Here is a 24,318-nt window from a genome sequence, read left to right as displayed (position 1 = left end):
ATCGCAGGGGGTGCTGTTGCTGTACATTTTACGTAAAACTGAAAGTATCCCACGCCAGAGTGAAGCCCGCTTTTTGACAGCGGCAGCGCGCGCGCGTGTGTGCATTAAAGAGACAGGGGTTTATTTCCAACAGGTCTTTCCTAATTTTCAGGGAAGGGCTGCAGAGAGGAGAGAGGGGCCTTCGGGCTCCCGGGTGTGCGCGGTGGCTGCTGGCGCCTGGGCAGCGCGGCCGTGACCCGAGGGCCTCACCACCGTGGCCTCCCGGCTGCTCCTGCCAGTCAGTTTCATTCCTTTTCCCATTTTCTCTTTCTTTGAGTAACAGCTAAAGAACAATTGTGTTCTGTCAGTAAGAAACATTTTCTCTCCCTTTGCTCAGTGCTTTTGCATTTGCCCCCGAGTGGGAGGGGGTGTGTCCCTCCTTGGAATCAGGCTGGAGGACCTCCCGCAGCGCCGGGAGCAGGTTCCCAGAGACTGGGGATCTTGGGGCTACCAGTGCTTTGTCCTCGGGCCGGCGACTGCTCAGAGGTGGACGCCTGGGTGCCTCGAGCCCCGGCCCCAGGTGCTCCCCTCTGGGGACTGGAACGCACCCGGAATCGGGCTTCTCGGTCTTTGTATCTCGGCCTTTCTGCGACCCCTGGGAGCTGGGGACTTAGGGCTTCTGGGGGTGGCATTCAGACTCGATCGCTAGTTAAGTCGCTCAGATCCCGAGTCCCTGACTTGGCCTTGGGGGCGCGCTCTCGGCCCTTGAGCCCAGGCCTGCGCCGCCCGCCTCGCCCCAACCCCCTCTCTCCGGGCGGCTTCTGCTCTCTCAGGCCGGGGAGCTGGCCTTCCGGACCGGCGACCCTCCAAACTTGGGCTGGATTTCGCTCTCCCGCGCGCTCCCTCCCGCCTCCCCTCGCCCGCTGCCTAGCTCTAACTTGGAAGCTCAGCTCCCAACTTCGGGTGATTTTTTCTTTCCTAGCTTTCCTTGGGCAAAGTTTCCCGAACGCTGCCGCGGGCTCGGGGCTTGCACTCCGGCCCTCGGCGTCCGCTGGCGGGGAGGGGAAGTGGGTGTGCGCATGGAGGAGGGTGTCCGGGACCCACTCTACCTGGTTGTCCTCTGCCCGCGCCTCCCCGGCTCTGGGCTGCAGCGTCCTGGAGCACTCTTGCCCCCCCACCCCAAATAATTTTTTATTTTAGAGTCGGTGAGTGTGTGTGTGGAGGGGGGAGTGGAGCGGGGCGCAAGTCTTGCTCCCCCTCACTCCTCCCTCCCACCCCGCCGCCCCTTTCTTCTCTCCCGGCCACGCCACCGCCGCGGCGCTCGCTGCGGCCACTGGTGAGCCAGCCGCCCCAGAGCCCCCTCCCCTCCGCCCGCCCCTCCCCCAGGGGCCGCGTCTGGCGTCTGCGGAGCCCCCCGCCCCGCACCTCCCCCGCCCCGCACTGGCCATTGGCTTGTCCTGGTCTCTTTTTCATGTCCAGCCCCTGATGTGTGTCCATTGGTGTGAGCTTCCCCTTCCCTCCTCCCCTTCTCTCCTGCTCGCCCTGCCCATGTTTTGTGTGTCTCTGTCCATCCAGACTCCTGACGTTCAAGTTCGCAGGGACGTCACGTCCGCACTTGAACTTGCAGCTCAGGGGGGCTTTTGCCATTTTTTTCATCTCTCTCTCTCTCCCTCTATCTCTCTTCTCTCTCTCTCTCTCTTTCTTTTTTTTTTCGCTTAAAAAAAAAAGCCATGACGGCTCTCCCACAATTCATCTTCCCTGCGCCATCTTTGTATTATTTCTAATTTATTTTGGATGTCAAAAGGCACTGATGAAGATATTTTCTCTGGAGTCTCCTTCTTTCTAACCCGGCTCTCCCGATGTGAACCGAGCCGTCGTCCGCACGCCGCCGCCGCCGCCGCCGCCGCCCGCCCCGCAGCCCACCATGTCTCGCCGCAAGCAAGGCAAACCCCAGCACTTAAGCAAACGGGAATTCTCGCGTAAGTAACCCAATAATAGTAATAATAATTATTAATAATCACGGGGGCGCGCAGGACGCTAAGCAAGAGTGAGGTTGAGAGGGGTGTGTGCATGTATTAAAAAAAAATTCAGGTGAGAAACCTTCTGTAGTGGGGTAAAAAGATATTAAGGGAAAAAGCCCCACATCTCCTCTCGAACGAGAACCGTGTGTGCACTTTTGAGACGGCACGCACCTTTTAATTTTATAAAAAACTGACTCCTCCTCTTTCCTCCTCTCCGCCGCTTTATTTCTTTTTTCAAAAAGGAATGCAATGATTTCTACCCCAGTTTTGTAAAAATAATGAACAATGCTAAGGATGCGAACAACTCACATGTAAACCTGGGGGTGGGAGCTGGAAGGAAGGGGGGCTGTTTCCACTTCTCTATAGGAAAATGGAGTGGGGGAGGGAGGGCGTCAAGTCTAAAAAACAATTCCTGGGGAGAAAAGAGGCGAGACTGGCCTTAGGACACCAATGTATGCACGGTCAAGTGTGCAGTGGAAAGAAAGTAGTCACCCCCACAATAGTACCAAAGTGGGACTGTAGAAGGGGGCTCCCCGGCGCTTCACAGGCAGCTGAGCCCGGAGAGGGGCTGCAGCGGCGGGGAGAGCCGGGTGACCGGGAAGGACCGGAGTCGCGCCCGGCGCTGCCGTCTTTTGTTCCGGCCGGAGGTGGGTGTTTGTCCCGCCGCCTTTTGTGCGGGCTCCTCGCGCTTGCCCTCCTGCGCCGCCACCGCCGCCGAAGGGCAGGAGCAAGGGCCGAGTGAGGAGGCGGCCGGGGGCACGCGGTAGAGGGAGGGAGGGCGCACGAGCCGCCGCCGCCGCCGGCGGTTTGCCGTTGCTCGCCCCTCCTGGCTGAGCCCTGGAGACGAGGCGAAGACGCATTAAAAAAAAAAATAAGTAACGCAAAAGAATGTACAATTTCTTGTCCCCCCAAAGAAACCAAATGTTCAGCCAGTCGTATTTTTCACCGCTTTCCTGGGATTCGTCCACACACCCCCACCCCTGGAGAAATTCCACAATCTTTAATAGAGAAAAAGGAAAAAAAAAAAGAAGAAAAAAAATACCCCTGACACCCCTTCCCCAAAACCCCATCAAGTTGTAAACTTAGAGCGCCGGCGGCATGGAGGGGAGCGAGGAACTCCCTCCTCTTACTATTTTTTGGAAGATTTTCAAAAAAAGTGGAAGTGGATTTTGATTGGGAAAAATCTCGTGTCTGAATGTTTACAAGCACCGCGTGTGCGGGAGCCTCCTGCCAACAAACAGACAGAGGACCGAGCGCGCCGCGGCAGCCCCGGAGCAGGCGGCCGCAGCGGCTGGGCCTCGCCCGACCTCGCCGCGCCCCAGTCTGGAGTCGGGATCGCCCACCCGGCCCTCGCCGCCCACCCGCCAGGCACCGCGGCAGGCCACGCTGCGACTCCGCCAGCCCGGCCTGCGCTCCGGTCCGCCCCTAGCACAATGCCCAGCTCTCCCTCCGACCTCCCAGGCAGCGAAAGCTGCTGGATGAAACTCGGTTGTGCAAAACATTTTTATTTTGCAAAGCAACTGTAGAGGCGAGTTCTGATAGTCTCTCCCCCCCCCCCCCCCCCACTACACACGGGGTACTCTTGGATTCCTCTTGTCCTTAACTCTGGGCGGCGGGGAGGTTACCACGTGCTTTCCCTGCCCCCCCTCCCAATCTGGCCAGTAGCCTCTTGGTCCAAAGCAGTTGCCTGGCTAGGTTGAGGAGGGGGGCGGGGCAGGAAAAAGTGTGTTGAGTATGCATTTTGGAGGTGCAGGGTCCTCGGACTCAGCGAGACCCACCTTTAGGTTCTTGCCCTATGCTCTGGGCTTGTCTCGGTCAGGGGTTTCTGTGAGTTACGTAAGAGTGCTAGTGGCAGTAGTGATTATCTCCACCTGAAGGTGTGCTTGGAGAGGCCGGTGGTGGGCACTTAGGAAAGTTTGAGTCCAGTAAGGAAAGGCATGCAGCGCCCCCACCCCCATCAAATCCTCATTCATGACTGTTTCATTTTTGACGAAAGCCTGAAGGACCCCTATGTTCTCTTCTGCATTTGTTGAGGGAGGGGGTGCTCATTGGGAATTGATTTTTCCCCCCTCTGGGCCCAGGAACTTGTCACACACTTCGGAAGCTCCCCCGCCCTGGCACGTTGCGGGGCCCTCCCTCTCCCCACCCCCGCGCATCTCTCCCTCGCCGCTCTCCCCCGCCCCCACTCCCACCGGCCGCGCCGGATACAGAGCAGACGCGGCGCGCGACGGTGTGAAGTTACAGCCCGGCCAGGTACCGGCGGGAAGGAAGGGCAGTGTTCGCAGGACTCGGGAAAGCCGGGACATTGGGACGTTCGGAAGGATGCAATGGGGGCGCAGGGGACAGTCTGGGGAGGCACAGTCCGAGCTGCTCAATACTCTCCTCCCACTTGGGTCCCTTGTGGGACTCTCCAGGCTGGGAGGGTTAGTCTCTGCTGTCCCAGGGAGGGACACTGGACTAGGAGGCCAGTTGGAGGGGTATGTGCAGGGATCACTTCTTTCATTTTCTGGGTGCTCAGAGGGCAGGAACCTCCAGGGTCCTTAGGGCACCTCTACCCCCCCACCCCCCACCCCCCGTCTTCAGCTACGTGGACTGAATGAGCCATTTGGTCGCTAGGAGGCAGAACAAGATCAAGAAAAGCTCCGCGAACTTGAACCTGTACCAGAGCCTCCCCCACCCCCTGCCCGGCGTTTCTCGGCGGGGGAGGGACGAACGTTGGGAGAGTGGGGGTGGGGGGCAACGAGCGGTTAGGCAGAATTCCCTTTCTCCTCCCCCCATTACCCCTTAGGTCTTTGTTCTTCATTTTGACTTAAAAAAATGCTTTTGGCTAGGGCCGTGGAGAAGCTCCGGGGCGAGCTGCCGACACCCCCACGTGCAAGGAGATCCGGCAGCTCTCTGCGCGGAGCTGGGTGCACTTTAAGGTCCTTTCAGGGAAGGCATTTTTGATATCGAGGAAGGGGGAGTGCGCTCTCGAGCTTAGAGGCCTGGCCGAAAGCGGGGCTATGGCAAGTTTGCCCTTGGCCTCTGGGATCACTTTTTTCCACCCCCATCCCCGCGCAGAGCGCAGGTCTCCGCGGCCACCGCAAGCTTACCGGACGGCTTGGCAACCCGACGCTCCCCCTCCCCGCCTCCTGCAGCTCTCGCCTGGAAGCCCGAAATCACAACAATAGTAATAGTTATCATCATAATGATGCGGGCTAGCAGCGTCATTAATAATGAATAACCGCGGTCGCCGCCTGGCGCGCACACGGTGCCCGGAATTGCGGGCGAAACACATTTGCACAGATCTTCCAAAGTAAAAGTGTTCGTCTGTGCACACAGAATGAATTTCAGGATCCGCGCTCGCGGTGTGCGCGATGAAGCCAAGACTTGATCAGGTTTATCCAGCTCAGTTTTCCAAACCGTACTTCCTTTTTCACCAAGTGGCGGGTTCAGGGAACCGGCGCTCGGCGGTGGCCCGGCTGGATGGGCGAGGCAGCAGCCGAGTCCCAGGGCCACCCGCCGCCTCCAAGCTGGGACTGCGGGTCGCTGCTGCACGTGTTCGCTGTGCGCGCGGCCTGAGCCTGCAGCCGGGAAGGAGGCTGCTCGCTTTGTGCCGGGGAGTCCCGGCGCCCAACTTCACTTTCTAAGCGGCCTACTCCAGCAGGGCCCCGGCCCCAGGCCTGTAGCCCTTGGCTCTGCTTTTGTTTCTTTGCTTTGCCTCCCTGGTTTTTCAGCCTCCGTTTGCTTTATCGTGCTAAGAAAATGCACTTGGAAAGCAAACTTGAAGACATAGCTCACATTTCCCCCTCCCCCTTCCCCAGCCCTGGTTCTCTCGCCTTCTCCCAACATTTCTTATAAGGATTTTGACCCCTCTTTTAATGTTTGCAACGGGGTTGAGTAGGGGGGAGAGAAATAAATACAAATACATAAATACACCTCAGTGCCCGTTGGGACACTGAGACCGTCCAGTCTATCTTGCTGAAAGCAGAAGCATTTCATTTTTGTCTTCCCTTCTAGAGAGAATTCGCGGCTAATTATTGTGATCATTTGTCCACTCCCTTCCACTTCAGTCGAGGACTTCCCGCTTTGTCCCGAGTTAGGCCCGAGCTTAGAAAGGGTGGTATTGTAGGAGAGAAATAGGATGGGGCTGAATTGAAGGGAGGGGTAAAATGGCTGAGGTTAGGAATGTTTTTAGGGAACGAGGAATTTGCATTAAAATACAGAGAAATTATCTGATGCCCAGAAAGGAAATGTTGATTGCCACGGAGAGAGGATGTCAATGCAAATCAGTAGGCTGCAGTAAGAGAATTGTATTTTCATATTTTCTTTGTGCCTCATTTGGTCTGATTTTTTTTTAAATAATGCATCAGCAATAATAAAAACACGTTTTGATATTTCTCTGAATATTGCTAGCCAAATGTTTTTCAGGGAAACCGATGGTAAATGTATTTCATACATTAGGATATAATTCTTGTTAATTAGCAATAATTTACGTTAAGAGCATAGAAAATGTTGAGGTTACAGGTTTTATATCTGTACATTTGATCATCTTGTTATTTTCAAGAACTTTGCCTCCTATAAAATTAATTAGGTGAGATGTGGAGGTGTAATCAGCAACCTGTGAATTACCACTTCATTTCCTGGTTTTGCCTGTAAATCAGTTCAGTCACTACGTTTAGAAGACTTCAACCAAGTCTGCTTTGTACCGAATTACCTTTTAACTGTTTGATATTAAGAGAATATCACCTTTGCTCCTGATACTGTTCCTAGATTCTGAAATCCATCAGGCCCTGGGAACAACAACAACAAAACTCCAAATGAATCTTGATGATAGGATTTACAAAAATGTTTTACCTTTAATAGAACAATTTTTCCCCCTGAGCCTTTTAGTCTCTCAAGCCCAGAACTTGTAGCTAAACAACAACAGCACAAAGGGCCACAATTGCCAGTGTTCATTTAAAATACTTAATTCAGAGAGCAGAGATCATGGATCGCGACTTCCCACTCTTCACTTGGTCAAAATGAAAGCAAATTTGGGAGGAAAACGACGTGAAGACACAATGCAGGAGCCTCCGTCTGTTCCTGGGTCTGGAAAGCACACTTGTGCATTCTGTATTTGTCTTTTGATCAGGATGTTGGGCAGAGAAACATTGAAGAGCTTGCCTTTGCCGTCTTCATTAGTAGGGCGATAACCTTCATATGCGTGTGGTGACCTTATGTTAAATTAGGAGGCGTACCAAAGGCGAGGAATTATGACATGTCCTACTTGAGCACAGGTGCGGCTTAGGCAGTCTCTCTCAATATTATTTCACCCAGCACATCTGGGAGTTACTCCAGATCTTCCCCCTCAATATCCAGCCTGGGTAGGGTTGAAATAAATTTAACCTGAGTTCACTGGATTTTTGCACTTTATCAAAATCTGTTCCAATATTCTACACTCAAATTAAAATCTATTTTTTGATTCTCTGTGGCTTTAAGTTCATTAAATGTGAAATTGGCAGCTTGCTAAAGAAGGTCAGACTGATTAACTGTTTAAGACTTGTACATTTTCTGCTTCAGTTTTTATTAACTGGCAGCATCCTGGACATGTTTTGTATTTTGTGAATTTTTTCTTTTAATTTTAGTATTTTAAGATGGTGTAAACAAGATTTCTTAGCTCCCCTTTCTCCACTTGCAAGGTTTGAAAAAATGATAGAAGCTGCTCAAATAGATGCTGGAGTGCAAAGTTTTAAAAAAAAGGCAGACAGGAAAAAAGACATGTCTACCTTGTTATAACACTCGCTGGTGATTGTGTGTGCAGAAATGTCTCATAATGAAGCGTTTGGAGCTCATTCAGAAAATTAGTCAACTTTGACTACATTAGGTGAAGCATCTCAACTCTGAGGAAAGGATGCTCACCCTTCTGAAGTGTAGCGCTTGGAAGTCCACTCTGATTTTTATGTCGTGGATGCCACCAAGTACCAACACATTTAGAATATTTTAGACATTCTTTTCTTCAGAATGAAAAAAAAAACCCCGACTAATTGGCTTGTTTTCTTAAGTACTCAAAAGTATCCCATTTAGTGAATGTGTTTGAGAAGTGCCAGTAACTGTGATATTCCTTTGATTTCGTGGAGTAGCTGAGAATGAGGACCGAAAGATTCGGCAGTGTGAGAGTCACTGTGTGGTGATGGCTAGTTAGGTGGATGCAGTCACTTCCTTAGGACTGTGGATGGCATAGTTCTGTGTGGTGCAGTGGCCTGTGCTGTGAGGCCGTGTGTGTACAGCGAGTGTGCACACTCAAACACAAAGGCTGTGCTGCTTATTCACCTCTTCTAATCTTGGACACAATAGACAACTGACTGATGAGGGGAAGCAAATTTGGTTTCAGTTCATGTTTTCCCCGTAATTATTATTTAAGCTTTCTTTATATTTCTTGTGTTAACTATTAAGTCACATTCTTTTCAGAAGATTTACAGTGTGTGCGTGTGTGTTCTCTGGAATTCTGCAAATGGGGGGGGATTTCCTTTGGATCATGGTGGCCATCCTCACTGATGAGTTTGCTTGACTGTTGATACCCTCCACATCACACGGTGCCTATCACACTTTTTTTGGGTGTTAAATGGAGATTGTTACAAACACTTGTCTTACTGTGGTGAGATGGGGTGGGATTGAGAGTGTGCTCTCTTTTTCTCTGCACACTGGTTCTCTAATAATTGTGCTTTTGTTTCTTCAACTGCAGCCGAACCTCTTGAAGCCATTCTTACAGATGATGAACCAGACCACGGCCCATTGGGAGCTCCGGAAGGGGACCATGACCTCCTCACCTGCGGGCAGTGCCAGATGAACTTCCCATTGGGGGACATTCTTATTTTTATCGAGCACAAACGGAAACAATGCAGTGGCAGCCTCTGCTTAGAAAAAGCTGTGGATAAGCCACCTTCCCCTTCACCAATCGAGATGAAAAAGGCATCCAATCCTGTGGAGGTTGGCATCCAGGTCACGCCAGAGGATGACGATTGCTTATCAACGTCATCTAGAGGAATTTGCCCCAAACAGGAACACATAGCAGGTAAATGAGAAGCACGGACAGCTGTTTGCATGCTTTCTTTCCGTTTGCAGAGGTGCTGTAGTCAAGCAGGAAGGCGTGGTGGGTGCTGTCTGTGTCTCTCCATGTGACTGTCCATGGCAGTCTCGTAATGTTAAAATCATCATTCCTCTTGCTTCCGTCCAGAATGCTGAAAATAAATTTATTTCCCCACCTTACTGAGTCAGATGTAGGTGGGAAAGTTGCACACACTTGACACCCTCTGCCTGACTCTGACAGTACCAAACCTCCCTTCTTCCCCTTGCTTGCCATCTCTTTTTAAAGTGTTGACCCTTTCTACACCTACCTAGTTTCCAGTGTTCACTTCTGGCCTTGGGGATGTCTCTAAGAGGCAAGATAGCCACACAGGCATTCGCAGTTGAGCCAATGCCTTGTCTGAGAGCTGGAAAGAGTTAACTGAGTTCCAGGGCTAGCCTTGGATCCATACTGGCTGTCAGACTGTATGGGGCTGTAATTAAACACAGCCCCGTGGTGGGATGACACGGTGACCTTGACTTTAAGATGCCATTTTCGACTGGCCAGGCCAGAGTAGAGAGGGCAGTTGCTGAAGCGCACAGACATGCTTACTCGAAAAGTTTAAGGGCATGTTGGAAATTTCAAAAGGTTGGTTTGACAGGAATGGTTGCTCCCTGCAGCCTGCTTCCTCAGCTCAGTGATAAATGCTTCTCAGTGCTCTCTCTTGTCTCTGATGTGGTTTTGACAGATGTATCTTGATTTTGTTTGTGGTTTACACAACCACATGTCACCCTTACAAATGTCCAGTGCAGACTCCACTGTTTCTTCTGCAGCCTAATGTAAAAATTTTCTCGGGGAAAAAAAACGCATGCACGTATCCAATGGCTCTCTCTCCTTCGGTTAATTTCACCAAGGAGCTAGCTAGGTGTGCGGGTTTCTCAGCAGCTCCAGGGAAATGGAATTAAAAGCTAACAGAGGGACTTTAATTCCCTGCTCTAGTGGTAAACAGCAGCACTAGGTAGTGGCTCTTAAAACACTGTTTGCTTTAGCACATCAGACAAAGCAAAAGCAGATTCTGTGGTGACAGGTCTGCCACATCTGGGAGACAGTCCCTTCTCTGCATTGCCCCCACCCCACAAAAGCAGCTTTGCTCAGTTTTGGAAAGACAATGTAGACAGTCACAGGGCTTACTGGAACTTGTCTCTGAAATGGTTGACCATAGAGTTGAACCATAATAGGTCAGTGATCCAGAGGGATGAAGTGGCACACCACCCTCACCCCTCTACGCCCCCCCCCCAGTCTGGAATTTGATCGTTAAAATCAAGTGTGCCATTTCTACCTTCTCTCTCTCCTTTTTTAAAATGCTTTCTGCAGTGATACTCAGGTATTTTTCTTTTAGTGAAGTAAGGAATCTGTTGCCAGGAGAGCTGCTTGTGAGTGTTTTTCTGGAAGCCACCACATTTCGCTCCTGAGACATGTAGGTTAAGATTTTTATCTCCCCCACCCCACTGTAGGATATGGCAATGACCATTTCCATGTGCTGTCTTGTGACTGGAAGGAAAATGAACAGAAGTGTAAGGCATGATTAATGAAGCAAGTGCAGGCGGAAGGGGATTTGTCGTCTTTGGAGATCCAAAGCCTTGCTAAATCACCAAATATGGAGTAAGGCTTGTGTGATGTAACATCGTATTTACATATCGAGCTGCTCGTTTAAAAGACAAAACACAGTGTCTGTCAGGCAGGAATTAAAACCACACTTATTCCTGAAGGCCTAAATAGGTTTTTCAGTTTCAGGTTAGCCAGTTTGAAAATCAGGGCCTCTGTATTTAGAAGATGAATCTGAAGGCTGAGGAAAGCCTTATAAATAGTGAGGGCTTTTTACTTTTGTAGCTGCGACTCTGTGTGGATGTACAGGAAAAGAGAGAGTCCTTAACTCGCTGGTTGTCATAATGATTCTGTGATGTTTCATAACTAGTGTGATAGCAGAGTCTAAAGAAGCCAAAAAGAAAAAAAAGAAAAAAGGTGCAAATTTGAAATATATTTTCTAGGGCTAATGGTACATTGTTCCTCTGAAATGGAAAGCTATCTCAGGCATCTCAGATACTCACTGAGTATACACATGCAATCCAGGTGAGGTAACCCTTTCATGCAGGAATAATTGCAACACCTTGATTCCTTTCATTATGCTCAATCACCTGTTCTTCCCCTGGTATTGGCTGAACATAAATAGCATGGTCACATCTCAAAGTAAGATGTCAGTAGCTAGAGCCTTGACTTCTCATACTTCACAATAATGAATTAAGGGCTTCCTATAGTGAAATTAACATTCTACCATTGCATATAAATTATGATACTCTGGACCCCAGGTGGCCCTGAAGCAAAGTTCTGGAAAGATGAGTGTGTGTTCCCAGCTGGTTTCACTGTACCAAGTCTACCACTCTTCCCAACAGTAACCATTCAGTAGACATTTGAACTGTTGCAAGGAGAGAAGCAGTGGTCTCTTTTGGGGAAGAAACATACTGATGAATGTCTACAAGAACATGCTTGGCAACTGCATGAAAGACAGTCATTTAAGCATGCTGAGTAGGAAAGACTTTATGAAAGTGATAAAAGTTATTTGAGTTCACTGTGTCCTCTGTGCCATTTTACAGGCAGGAAGCAGGGATGAGATCTTCCTAAGGAAAGCCTAGAATTTGGGGACTTTAGAACGAGGAGCATAAAGTAGAATTCTGAGGAGCTGCAGTAAAACAGCGAGCCTGTGGGCTGTGCTCAGGCCGCCCAAAGCTGGCTGTCCCCCCAGGGTGTTTTTACCTGATGCCTGGATGGATGTTGTTCTCATATACCATGCACACGTGTTACATATATCCATAGACAGTGACCAAGCTGCCTTTCCAATTTTGTTTAGATATTCAGAGCCTTATTTGATTATGACCCACAGAGATTATTGGGACAATATTCATGTAACTGGCTGTTAACAGCTTACATTGTGTGGTCCAGTTCATCAATATGCATGTCAGAAACCCATCAACAGTTAGGAGCGGCCTTTGACCGATGGAGCTTTCTATATGTGTGGGTTTTTTTGTCTTTTATTTTATGATGAATAAATTATTCATTTAAAATTAGCAAGTATAAAACTGTTTTTCTCTCACAGAAAAGGCCCCAAACATTACCTCCCAGTGTCAGTCTTGAAGCTTTGGCTCATTGCACACGGGAATCTTTAAATTAGGATTAGCCTATCACAAAGTTAGCCTTTAGACAGAGTGGGAAAACAGAAGCCTGCTAAGATGCAGGCAGCCTGCTGCTCCTGATGGAACATCGTTCCCCTAACATCTAGAATACAGGCATTTTCACTGGGGTATTTGGAACCGTCCGCCTAGACAGAACAACTGATCTGGCTAATGATATGCAAGGCAGATTCTCTGATGAGTAGGGAAATATTGAAAGCAACTGTATTAGCATGTGACTTACAGGTACACCAAGTGCCATACTCATGCTTTTCAGAATTTACAGAACTAACTTCCTTTTTCTCTTTGTACCCATTTTCATTCTTCCCTAGCCTAGACTGAATTGGAGGATGTGTTTTGTATATTAATTGTAAATGAGACTATAAATGACAGTATCTTATTATGACTACTTATTTTTCATTTCTCTTTATTTGTATGGTTCTGAATAAAAAAAAAATACTGATCTCTGAAGTCAATTTTCAGTGTGACAGCAAAAACCAGAAAACACCACCATTCAAAAGACAAATGTACTGGCAAACGTTTTATTTACCTTCAGAATCCATAGAGCAGAGAATGTTGTTTTGTTACATACCTAGCATGTTCGTAGGGAGGCCGTGTTTGTGAGGCCACTCCCCACAAACTGATGTTCGTGGGCCTGGGAGCACTGTATACAAGCTGTATTTGTAAATACGACAGGGAAAGACTGTGGACTGGCAGCTTGGATGTTTTGTCAAAGTACAATGTCAGAGAAACTCTAAGACACATTGTAAATAGAACTGTCACAGTGATTGCGTGATTGAGCTACAGAAGTGTCCTACAATGGTTGGTATTGTCAGAGGACTTTTGAAAGCTTAATTAAACACAGTGGCCCGCATGGCTGCTAAATTTACTTTGGAGAGCCAAAAGGAAAAACAAAATCTCAAATGTAGAAGACCCCAAAGATCTCAAAGTTCCTCTGCTGTTACCCTCTGGGTGGCACAGAAAAGAGGCACCGTGCGTCTTCCTGGGCGTCTTTCAGAAATAATAGTTTTGAGAATAGGTCCACGTGATATGGAGAGCATCCTGTGTGTGATGTGGAGACTGTTCGTTCTTCTGTCTCCTGCTGTTCCAGACAGTTAATGTAAAAATGGCCTTTTATTGGAAACACAAATACGTATTCACTTGAAGACTAGGAGCAGAGGGGGACAGATTCCCTCCCAGTCTCTCTGTTTATTCTGTGAAAACTAAAACAAACAAACAAAAACCCCCAAGTGCTGCAGTTTCTCCAATCAACCCATCCTTGTTGTGGGGCGGGTTGTGCACTTTCTGTTTAAAGGATCTGAAATATGTTTTGCACACCTTTCTCCCAGGGAATGTGGTATTTAATTGTGGGGCTGTCCATGGGCTGGAAAATACAACTGGGTGTGGAAACGTCAGGCTGGGTCAGGACAGGCACCTTCAGCCCAGAGAGGAGGCCAGTTGGATGCATATTAATGGCACATTTTAGAGTCCTGGAAAGTCATTAATTTCACACTGTAGCTTCTGTGTTTGGCCAATATGAGAGAGCTAAATTGGGGTCCATAACAAACATGGGATACAGATTTTAGGTTTTCGTGATGTCTCACTGGTAGTATTTAATAAAGGAAAAGAGGCAAATGTGGTCTGCATGGCTGTCACTGAATAACAAGAGTTGGCTTTCCTGTGTGGGGAAGAAAAAGGTTGAAGGGAGAAGGAAGGGCCACAGAGGACGTCACTGGCTGTTCGTCTGTCCTACCTTGGTTGGTCTGTTTGCATCCTTTATGACCCAAAGCAGTCATTTGACAGACCTCACTGCAAGCCCCAGTCTGGCTTTACAAACGCTAGTACTAGCTTCGCTCAGTAAAAAGCACTTAGCACCAAGCGGGACCCAGTTTGGCACCTTGCCACAGTTTAGCGTGGGTTTAATCACCAAAGATCTTTAGTACCTTTCTGCTAGTTCAGATTTCATGTGGGTCATGGTTGTGTCAGCACTGTTGTTACTTCAAAGATAGAACATAGTTTTAAATGTAGGGCCCATTTTAATATTTCAAACCAAACAGGCTTTTATTTTATGTGTTAATTTGGAGGACATTAGTAAAGTTCATAAAATATGTGCAGACTATATAATTTAATAGAGAATGACCAGTATTTTTATTTGTAATACAAATAGAAAATTGACCATTGTACCTCTCCTTTCGAGGCCCAGGTAAATCAGTACTGTTGAACTGCTTTTCCCTTTTACTACCAGGGTATGGAGTGTGGCCAATATCTGGAAATTTACCTTTGTAATTTGCCATGTAGTTTTTACAACAATGACCTAATTAATTTGAGCACGAACCATATTATTGCTACTGGAGTCATTTTCTGTCACAAACTTAATTTCCAGGAAATGTAACCTGACGAATAAGAATTCCTTAGCTCTCCACATGTGTTCTCTGAGACCAAAGGCAAATTTAAAATAATAATAATACTAAAATGCCAGCATTATTAAAGCCAGTATGCTTGATGCCAAATGCAATTTGAAGCCAGTAAACATCAGACTGTATTTCTAATCAGTTTTAGAATGTAACGTATTCCATATTGGGTTCACTGGAATCTGTCTCCCCGCGTTTCACTGGCCAGCTGCACTCCTATGCATTTTTAAAACATTTCAGCAAAGGATTTTGCTGTTCTTAGCAGGGTTAGTAACTTGGGGTCTATTTCTGAGCTCATTCGTCATTCTGCAATGGCGTTGAGTTAGGTTGGCAAGGGAAGGATTTGAGGCATGGGGGGTGGCGAGGTCACTTCTGATCCCAGCAGGGAATAGGTGAGCTTCATTTGCCTTTACAATAGGCCCACAGTTACTGCACCTTGGAGGGGCTCTCAGGTGCCGCTCAGATGGGCGCATGTAAATGCCCTGTCAGATGTGGAGTCGGAATATTAATGCTTCTCCCACCACTGCACCATAATAAAGCTGTACACAGCAAGCTTAATATGCAGCTAGTCTGGGGATTGTATAAACTTAGATAGCCCAGTGTGAAAGACAGCAGTGGAAGAATGCTCGCAACGCCACAGCTCCCATCTTGTTCTCCTTTGATCTATAGCAAAATGGAAACATCATCCACTCCTCAGAGTTGTCTCCCCGACTCGGCCACCCCACAGTCCATCACTAGTTAGTTCTTTTTTTTTTTTTTTTTTTTTTTTTTGCATGTGCTGGTATGGAGAAATGCATCATAATTTGTTTCATATGGTTAATTACAGGCGTTTGAATATTTAAAATTTTAAATAGCCACAGTTCTAGCTTTTTCTGTTAAAAGTATGTGATTTGAACAAAGGGATTACAGTGTAAATATTTGTGGTGATTGCAACACCCCTTTCCCCCCATTAAATACACACACACACAGTGCAGATTTAGGGACTTCTATACCTTTATTTATACCTTTCTTTTTTTTTAAATAAAACCCTCTCAATTGGAGCTTCATTAAAGTATTTTTCCATTGTATTTTTGAGTCTGCTGTTGCTTGAGGTTTTATAGAGAATTTTTATAATGTGTTCATTTAACAGAATCAACAGCTGTCAGAACCAGTTGTGGTAAATCCACCAAACATCCAAACACACACACACACACACACACACACACACACACACACACACACACACACACACACACGTTTCCTGAAACAAAACACTTGGAAAAATAAGCTGCCAGAACTGGCGAATTAGAAGTTTGCCGACAGGGACCTGTGGCGTCTCATCTCTGAGTCGCCCTAGAGACCCAGCAGGTCTGACGCAACACTGCTGAACGGTGACTTGGGCAGCTTGCTCCTCTCTGCCCGAGTACTGTGTGCAGCTGACTGTGCACCAGAGGCAGGCTGGCTCTGCCATGGCTTCTCCCTCCCTCCGTCCGTGCTTTTTGATCTACCTAGACAGATAAAATACCAAGTTCTTAGAGTGCTAAACAACAAATTATACTCACCTGGATGTGAGATGATCAGGTGGAAACTTGTGTAAAAGAGGTGAGAGAGGCACCTGCACACCCTCTTCTGGACAGGGTTGGCAGCATGTTGCTCAGAACCCAATCGGTCTCCGCCAGGCAGTTCCCCGTGGGGCCCTGGAGCAGGTATGTTGACGAAGGGGACACCTGGGGACCTCTGGCCATTCACAATGAGTTTTTGTTTGTGTCCTCACTGTTGTTAACATTGGTGAAGAACAATTACACTCACAATTTGGTCTTGCTTTTAGATAGAGGCAAATCCATCGCTTAAAAACTCCCATTAAAATCAATAACGGACTGTCTGGGAAACCGAAGAGGTGCCCCCAGAGCAAACACAGGTCTGCTGCGCCCCCAACCCTTCTTTCATTTTCCTTTAGAACTTTGTAAAGCACACAGGGAAGCCTTCTACTAAGCACAGGCCCTGAAGTTTACACTCATTAGTTGTTCATTTTCTTGATATGCAATGACGCAGTCAAGATGCTGAAGGAAAAAAATCACATCTGTTAATTCTTAGGGAAATAAGGTTCTTACCTAGTGGGAGCACAATGCTTGACTTGCTGAATCTGGCCTTTTATGTTCCAAAGACAGGACATCTCACTGGACAAAAGAATATAGCCTCCCTCCACCCCGTCTCCAGGTAGCATGATTTCATGACCTGCTCACATTTAAGGGCCCGCCACAATGAACCATTTTACTCTTTCACTATTTAACCCCAGCCAAAAATCCTCTGAGTTTACAGTTAAAACAATGCATTAGCCAATGTTAAAATTTGAGTCTCAGGAGTTTCTCCTACTTCATCCAACCTTAAGATTTTTTTTTTAATTTTTCTTTTTGCATTTAAAGGTGAGCGCTGACTACTGAAGAATTATTTCAAGGCTTAAAATTTTAATAATAAATGGTAACCTTCTCATGTTATGTTTTTGTTATGTTAAGGGGAAAAATCAATAAGGAAAAATTTAATTCTGATAAAGATACTCTTGGATCTTTGAAAACAACTGCTGTCCTTTTAACTAAAACATTTGAGTAGCTTCAAAGACCATGTATTTCTTCTGATCTTGGAGCTGTGTGACTGGTAGCAAGCAGGAAAAAAAAAACCTTATTCTACATACAAGTGGATTGCTTAACAAGTCAGCACAGACACGTACTTGTTTGTACAATAGAGATAAAAATTCCTGTATAAAAATAATTCAGCTGCTGACAGCAGGCATTGTCGTTGGACCTGTCTTTTGTGCCTGTCTCAGACCCCAGCCCTCCTCCCCTGCTATCTGCTCGGGGCAGCCTGCTGCCTGCAGACTCCTGACCACAAGTTAATTGCTGTATATTAAGTCTATAGGTATTGTGTTTAGAGAAGACTATCCCAAGGCCTGTGTGTAGTTCACGCTCCGATGTGACTGGCCAGCAGGGGGGATGGTAGGCAAATGCTCCAATAGGGAAAAGGACTCCAAGGCGGTTAGGGGAAATTTGGCCTTCAAGTCCCATTTGCTCTGCAATGTAGCATCAGTCCCTAAACTTTTGTTTTTAATCTAATTCTGATTTACCCTGTCACATCCCATATCAGCACTCACTGAACTCTACTCATGTGGAGTAACATTAGTGTCAAACAGAATTGGTCAGGACTGTGAACCTGTGGCTCATACAGATGGTTGTGGATGAAGGTTCCATCCAGGCCTGTGTCCTATCCTTTTTGATAAACATTAAAATGTGGCTCACATTAAAGCTGGGCCTGCCGATACCAGAGTCGGAACCAGGATGAGAACCCGAGGTTTCCCACACCCCTTGTTTTTTACTTCATAATGTACCCACATTTTGGGTAAGCCTGAGATGGTGAGGAGGGGTAGGGGTAGGGTGGCAGAGAAGAGTTATTACTGTAATATTTTTCGATAGTTTAGTGAAATGCCCAGCCCAGATGCTCTGGGGGCTGGCAGTGGAGCTTCCAGCATGGACATGTGGTCCTTTGAAAGCTGCTGTTCTCAGTGTGGCTTGTCCACCAGCTGGGGTAGGACTCGAACATACGTATACCTTCGCTGGGGTGTTTGGGGGTGTGGGAAGAGATGCACTGGGAGCTCTGCCACGAGGCTTTTTTAAATGTCAGAAGGTTAGTGAGGTGTCAACATGCAAGGGAAGGCTTCTTCCCCAGGCTGGTAATTGGGAAGCATGAAATCCAAATTCCCACGATGCTTTCCACTGACGGGAGTGGGCTGCTGCTGCTGCTGCTGCTGCCCCTGCTGCTGGGTGCACACACAACTTTCCGAATGTCAGCTGATGTCTGCATGACCCTTTCCTCTTGAATTCAGTGCTGCCTGTGCAGAAAGGGGGCAGTCAGGACTACAAATGCCAGAGGACAGGATGTTCGCTCCCAGAAGTAAACCAGACGGGGGTTCCCTACCACCTCTTCCATTTCTTCCCCTTCTTGCTCTCTTCCCTTTGGAAGCAGAAACTTCTAAAAGGCATGCCACTCCAAGCCGATGAAAAAGCTGTTTTTCTGCCACAGTGGATGTTTACACAGGAGAGGCAACTTGAGGGGAAAAGGCTTTCTGGGAGGGCGGGGGTACGCGTGGTAATCTGTGCTGTTGGAGGACTGTGTAGTGTTGCCTATGAGCAACTCTGGGCTGTTTTTGATAAATTACCATGTTTAGAGATACGTTTGGCTCTTAAGGGCTTAGTTTTATGAACAAAGTCCGTAACGATGTTTGCAGCCCCTGTCTGTCTCTTGGCCCCTTTGGCTTCACTAGAGGCTCTATGTTTAGTTTAAGCTCAGTCTGGAAGATATAACAATTTTGCATTAAAAAAATGAGGAAATCATAGGAAGAAAAACCCTTTGCTTTTTGGATGAATCTTACTGATAATTTGCTAAAGCTCATTTGAATTTTAAGCACTTCTTTAATCTTCAAAGGCTAAATTGCTTTATGAATATGCATGGTGTGGGCAGACTTCAGTTCATTACCTAGTTGTAAATTCTAATGACCATTAGGTCCTTCCAGTAATTGCGAATTGTTTTGCATTTTTGATTGGCCTATTAACATGTACATTCGGTGCACATCAGGCTGGCCTGTCAGCCTGCTGAAGGAGAAAAAAAAGGTGAAAATTGTTTATAACACCAAGATTCTTAGATTTTCAATCTTGCAAAATTGATGATGTAAAAAAATTAAAGCAGTGTTTTTTCTTCTCAAGATTGAAAGTTCACCAAGAGATTTGACATATTTAATTTACATGATGACTTTGCACTCCTTCATTAATGCAATTTGCATATGAAGCTGTTGTTAATCACTTTTGATCATGTTTTGTGTATTAGCTGCCTCAGTGGCTCTCCTCCTCAGATGCCCCAGTAGAAAGGAGCAAAATGATGCATCTTCTTGCCAAGTTTCCTTTAGTGAATTGAGGAATCAGAAGTCTAACCTTGAGTAATTACATATGTTTTATCCGTTTTCTTTTAACGTTAAGTACAGTTTGTGGACGTGTTGGCTGGAAATTGTTCTCATTTGGGGAGAAGACTGTAAAATTTAAGTGTGTGACTGAAGCACGTCCAGGGACCCACAGAAGTATGGATTGAGTGTCTCTCTTTCCCCCAGAAGCTGCTGGGCAGCTCCATTGTTAGGAGTTTGATGGCAGGGAGGCCTGGATGTTTCAGTACTGTGACATGAGGTTCCCCTTTTAGAAGGGAGAAAGCTACATGGAATGGTGCTTTGGTTGCTTTGAAAAAATGACTGCACCTCAGCGGTGTCTGGGAACCAGGCTAGGAGGGCTCTTTTATCTCGTAGGTCCAGTAAGTCTTCTTCTCTGAGCTCCATTGTGTCTTCTTCTAGTTGCCAAAGTAAACGGGGAGTGTGTGTATGTGGGGGCCTCCAGCCGCCCCTGTGCCTCCTCCCTCCAGGTATATGAGGGCCCTGCTTGTGAAAACAAGGTGTTAACTAACGGTTTCCGATTTTTGAGAGCCTGTGATTTTGGTGTTGGTTTTGCTGTGGAATAGCCTGTGCTGTATTATTGATGCTCGCCTTTGGTTTATGAGTTAGTTTACTACTGGTTAACAAGCAGAATCAGAACACAGACACTGATATTCTGATTAAAAGGAATGTTTAATGAAAGAAAATAAATTGTGATGGAAAGTGAACAGTGTATAAGAAACACAACTATAATTTTAACCTCTGAGGGCTCTAGCCTTGCCCTCCTGTGACTTCCATCCATACCATGCTAAAAGCATGCTTCAGTTCAAAGTTGTTAATATTCAGCTGGGAAACAGTATCCAGAACACAAATAAATTATTAAGTGCATGAACTTTTTAGGCAGTAAGATGAACTGATGGGGTCCATCTGTGAGATGCAGGGGCTTTTTATTTGTGTGTGTCGAACGATTCTGCCCTCTCCGACTTCACAGCCTTTGGTCTCCGGCCAACTGCATGCATAATTGATTCCACACGCACTATCATTTTCTTGATGTAATTGCTTTACTAAGATATGATGAAATCTAATGGATAATTTGCTATTTGAAAATGGACAAAAAAAACTTCATATTTTTATGTTGGGGTGAGGGGACAGGAGAGGAGGTGTTCAGGTGACCTGGCATTTAAGAAAACAAAACAAAATGAGCAGGGGTAACTTGGGCGCTCCACTTTGGCATTGTTGCTGTGGGTGGGAAGGGCTTTGTGACATGTGGAAGCCAGTGTGTGAATCTCTCCCTCTCTCTTTTTCTCCTCTTCCCTCTCTCCAACCCCCTTCATTCCTTCTCTCTGTCTCTCCCCCAAACTTTACAAGAAAGGGATCCTAACAAGGTAAAGAGTAAACAGTCTAGTCACCACAGCCTTATTATTCAGTCTATCCAGGAGTTTTGCCATGTCGGTTTATTTAACTTCCAGGAATGTAAATACTGACAGCCCTGGAAGCAGTAGGAAAGATGACAGTGTTAGAGTTAGAAACCGTGAGCGTGGAGAGCTGTGCTTTCCACCCGGCTCTGATAACACTTTACATTGGAAGGGAATGGTAAGTCAGAACCGACTGGAAACTTCTGCTTATATGGAGTACAGATTTCCTTCTAATAGATTGGCATGATCTGGCATACCCAGGGTGGATTGTTATGTAATGGAGAAAATGCATAAATGTCAGGTACACAGAGGATTCTGCAGGAACTATGTGAGAAGTACTAGAATTTCTTAAATCACCATTAAATTTCGTTGGTAGGACAATCTTATTAACTCCTTAAAAATCATATGTGGCTTTGCATAAACTGCTCCAAAATGTATTTTGAGAGAATTTACAGATGTTGAAACATTGTTTTAATCCAAGCCAGTTCATGCTTCAAATGTACCTTACAAAAACTGTACTGGTTTTCAGAGTCCTTAAGGGGCACAGAGGGGTAGAAGGCGTATGAAGTAAATCCATCTCACTGTGGCAAACTGATTCCAAGTCAAGTCATAATAATGAACAGCACATGATCTGAAATTTGATCAGCAAACATACACTCATGCCAAGGAATTCTCTCTTTCTTTCTTTTTTCTTTCTTCTATTACATACCAGGGCTCTATAAATCAGTAAGCCAGGCAGACAGTAACTATTGCAAGATCAAATTCTAATATGCAGAATGGTACGGAAAGCTGTTGTTTTGAAGAAATATTAATACCATCATCACCAAAAAAAAAAAAGACAATACAAAAAAAAACGACCCAACCAAACAAACCCAAAACAAAACCCATAATTAACCCCCAAAGCATCCTTTTTACAAAACTGGAAATGACAGAATAATTTTAGGGGGGGGGCTCTCTACCTTCTGAGTGCAGAACTTTGAACTATTAATAGACCACCAGTGAGGTAGGCTGTCTTTGTGCCTTGAAATGCAAACCGAGGGGAATAATTAGCAGGGGAACAAAATTCTCAAAATTTGAAGAACTTGTGTGATTACTAGGGGACAGTGAAAGGGAAATGCAAATTTCTTCCTCATCTTAATTAGATTCAATTGTTCCGTGGGTGTGTTGGGTTGTGGGGAGCGGCAGGGCAGGGTGTGCTGGACTGAGGCGGAGGCTGGTGGTGATGTGGGGACAGGTTGCAGGGACAGTGGCGGGGGTCGGGGGGGGGGGGAAGGTGGCTTCCAACACTGGTGCAGGGTAGGTTGCCTTGAGTCAGATGCTGATGTGGAATCCTGAGACTCTCAATTAACTAAGACCGTTGACTTGGGTTCTGAGGTTTTCATTTGTCCGCTGAGGGGGTGGGGTGGTGGCCTGAATGTTTCGCTGGGCCTGGCTCAGGAACGTGAAACAGCTTGGGCTAGCTTTTCTTGGCCACGTGTGTGACGTGTTTCTAGCCCTGTTTTGGATAGAAGGGCCACCAGCTTCTCATGGTGGCCTTTGCATCCCTCCCGCCCCCCGAATCCAGAGTAGCCAAAACACACTCTTTAGAGTTTACTGGTGGTGGTTGGTCAGCGTTCTGCCAAAGTGTGTGGAACAAGCTCCCTTGGCTGCACTTCCCCTTTCGTGAAATAATAAAAGCCCAGGCCAAGGCTTATGAATCTATTTTTGTTTCATTAATATTATTTATTATGCATTTTATTAATATTTTGAGGAGGGACTGTGCTCTCGTTTGACCATTTGTAGTTATAATTAATACATTCCGTACTGGTTGTAAAAAGTGTACTTGCATTTAATTGCAAGTCAGGGTAAATTAATGGATATGATTTAAAACAAAACTCACTTAAAATATTCTTGCAGGGAATGAGGGGAGGGCAGTTCCTGCGTTTCATTTATTTTCTGGGTGACAGTGGAGAGTGAGTCTAAGGGGTGGGGTGTGTGTCGGATGGCAGAGGGGGAGGGGCACCCAAGAGCTTCCTTCTTTTCTTGGGTTTCTGAGGTTGCCAGGAGGGGCGTGGACAACAGTGGTCAAGCCCATCTGCTCTGGAGAAGGTGCTAAAGGGAAGGTCGGCTGCAGGAGAGAGGGAGCACAAAGGGAAACTGTGCGCCTCCGGAGGAGCCTGGCTTCCCCTGGCTTCCCTCGCCGTGCTGTGGCCAGACTGGTTTAGCAGACAGAATGATAGATTGTTTTGTCAAGGGTCCCAGGGTGCGCCTGAACTTGGAGCACTTTGTTTATCTTGAATAGAAAGGGAAAAGCACAGACATAATCGATGTCTAGTTTTTAGGAGCCCCAAAGAGGTAGGAGAACAGAGAAGACTTGGGGAGGGGCGGGGAGGTGGGGGAGGGGCAGGGCTGGATTGTGGCTGTCCATTAACAGATGAACTTGGCCGTGGGCCAGGCTTCTGATGAGAGCGTGTCAGGGCCCCAGTGCAGCCAAGCCTTTTCAGTGTTTTCCTACCCCCCTTTCTTTCTTTCTTTTTTTTAAAATACCTGCTGACTGTACATCAAATGCTCTTAGGTCTGTTGGCCAAAGGCAAAAGACGCGCACACACACGCACGCACACACACACACACACACACACACACACACACACACACACAGAAAGCTCAATTTTTACCCCCCTCTAAACCAGTTGAGGCTAGTCTTTTGGCTACATACTCGGGTTCTATCATCTTTCCTGGCTTGCCATTGAGGGAAAAAGACTTGTGATAACACCAGTGCCCAGAGGGCCTGAGATCCAAAGGGTTAGGTGTTCTGGGGAGGCCAGTGTGTGTAAGCTCCCGGTGCTGCTGGCTAGGGCGTGCCTAGTGGGCCTGCGTGTGCAGGTAGGAAATTAGTGGAAACTTTTTTTTTTTTTTTAAATGGCTGAAGTTGAACTTGTGGGAAAGCACCTGTGAATTAATCTCTTGGTGGCTGAGAAAGATAATCTAAAGAGAGGCCCAGAAAGAGTCCAGGGATGGGAAACGTGCCTATGCTGCCAGCCCAGCACTTCCCACACAGGGCTGATGGCAAACCTATGTGTTGGGGCTGGTTTTGTTCTGATTATCTTATCTTTTTCGGTCTGTTTCTGTGTTTTTAGCTTATTGTGACATTATGCATTCCATATATGAGTGTTGGAAGCATGAGCGACCAGCCCAATAACTCCCTGACATTTTTAGCTCTTTTAATGTGCCGACGCAGCCCTCCTGCCACCAGTCAGGGAGGTAATTGAATTTCCCTGTTATGTGCTGGCAGGAGGCATGTTCTGGTTCCCACCAGAGGCGCTGCT

The 24,318-nt window shown here is 46.8% G+C and overlaps 1 protein-coding gene across 6 annotated transcripts in view; it reads left to right on the top strand.

Annotated features, from left to right (window-relative positions):
- The first annotated feature begins 292 nt into the window (after positions 1–292).
- Bcl11a (BCL11 transcription factor A) overlaps positions 293–24,318 on the top strand; it is a 98,130-nt gene continuing 74,104 nt past the window's right edge. Inside the window, exons 1-3 of one of the 6 annotated variants that reach the window (XM_052734645.1) lie at positions 293–942; positions 1,784–1,958; positions 8,704–9,033. In XM_052734645.1, the coding sequence (XP_052590605.1) occupies positions 1,904–1,958; positions 8,704–9,033 (385 nt within the window). In that variant the 5' untranslated portion in view covers positions 293–942; positions 1,784–1,903. Of the gene's footprint in view, positions 943–1,392; positions 1,959–4,126; positions 4,254–8,703; positions 9,034–24,318 lie in introns of those variants that run through there. The other 5 variants (XM_052734644.1, XM_052734646.1, XM_052734648.1 and 2 more) reach the window with 5 other exon arrangements.

Source organism: Peromyscus californicus, unplaced genomic scaffold (assembly GCF_007827085.1).
Source record: "Peromyscus californicus insignis strain IS unplaced genomic scaffold, ASM782708v3 Scaffold_13__1_contigs__length_99412109, whole genome shotgun sequence".
Lineage (NCBI taxonomy): Eukaryota > Metazoa > Chordata > Mammalia > Rodentia > Cricetidae > Peromyscus > Peromyscus californicus.
This window is presented reverse-complemented; position numbering and strand designations above follow the sequence as displayed.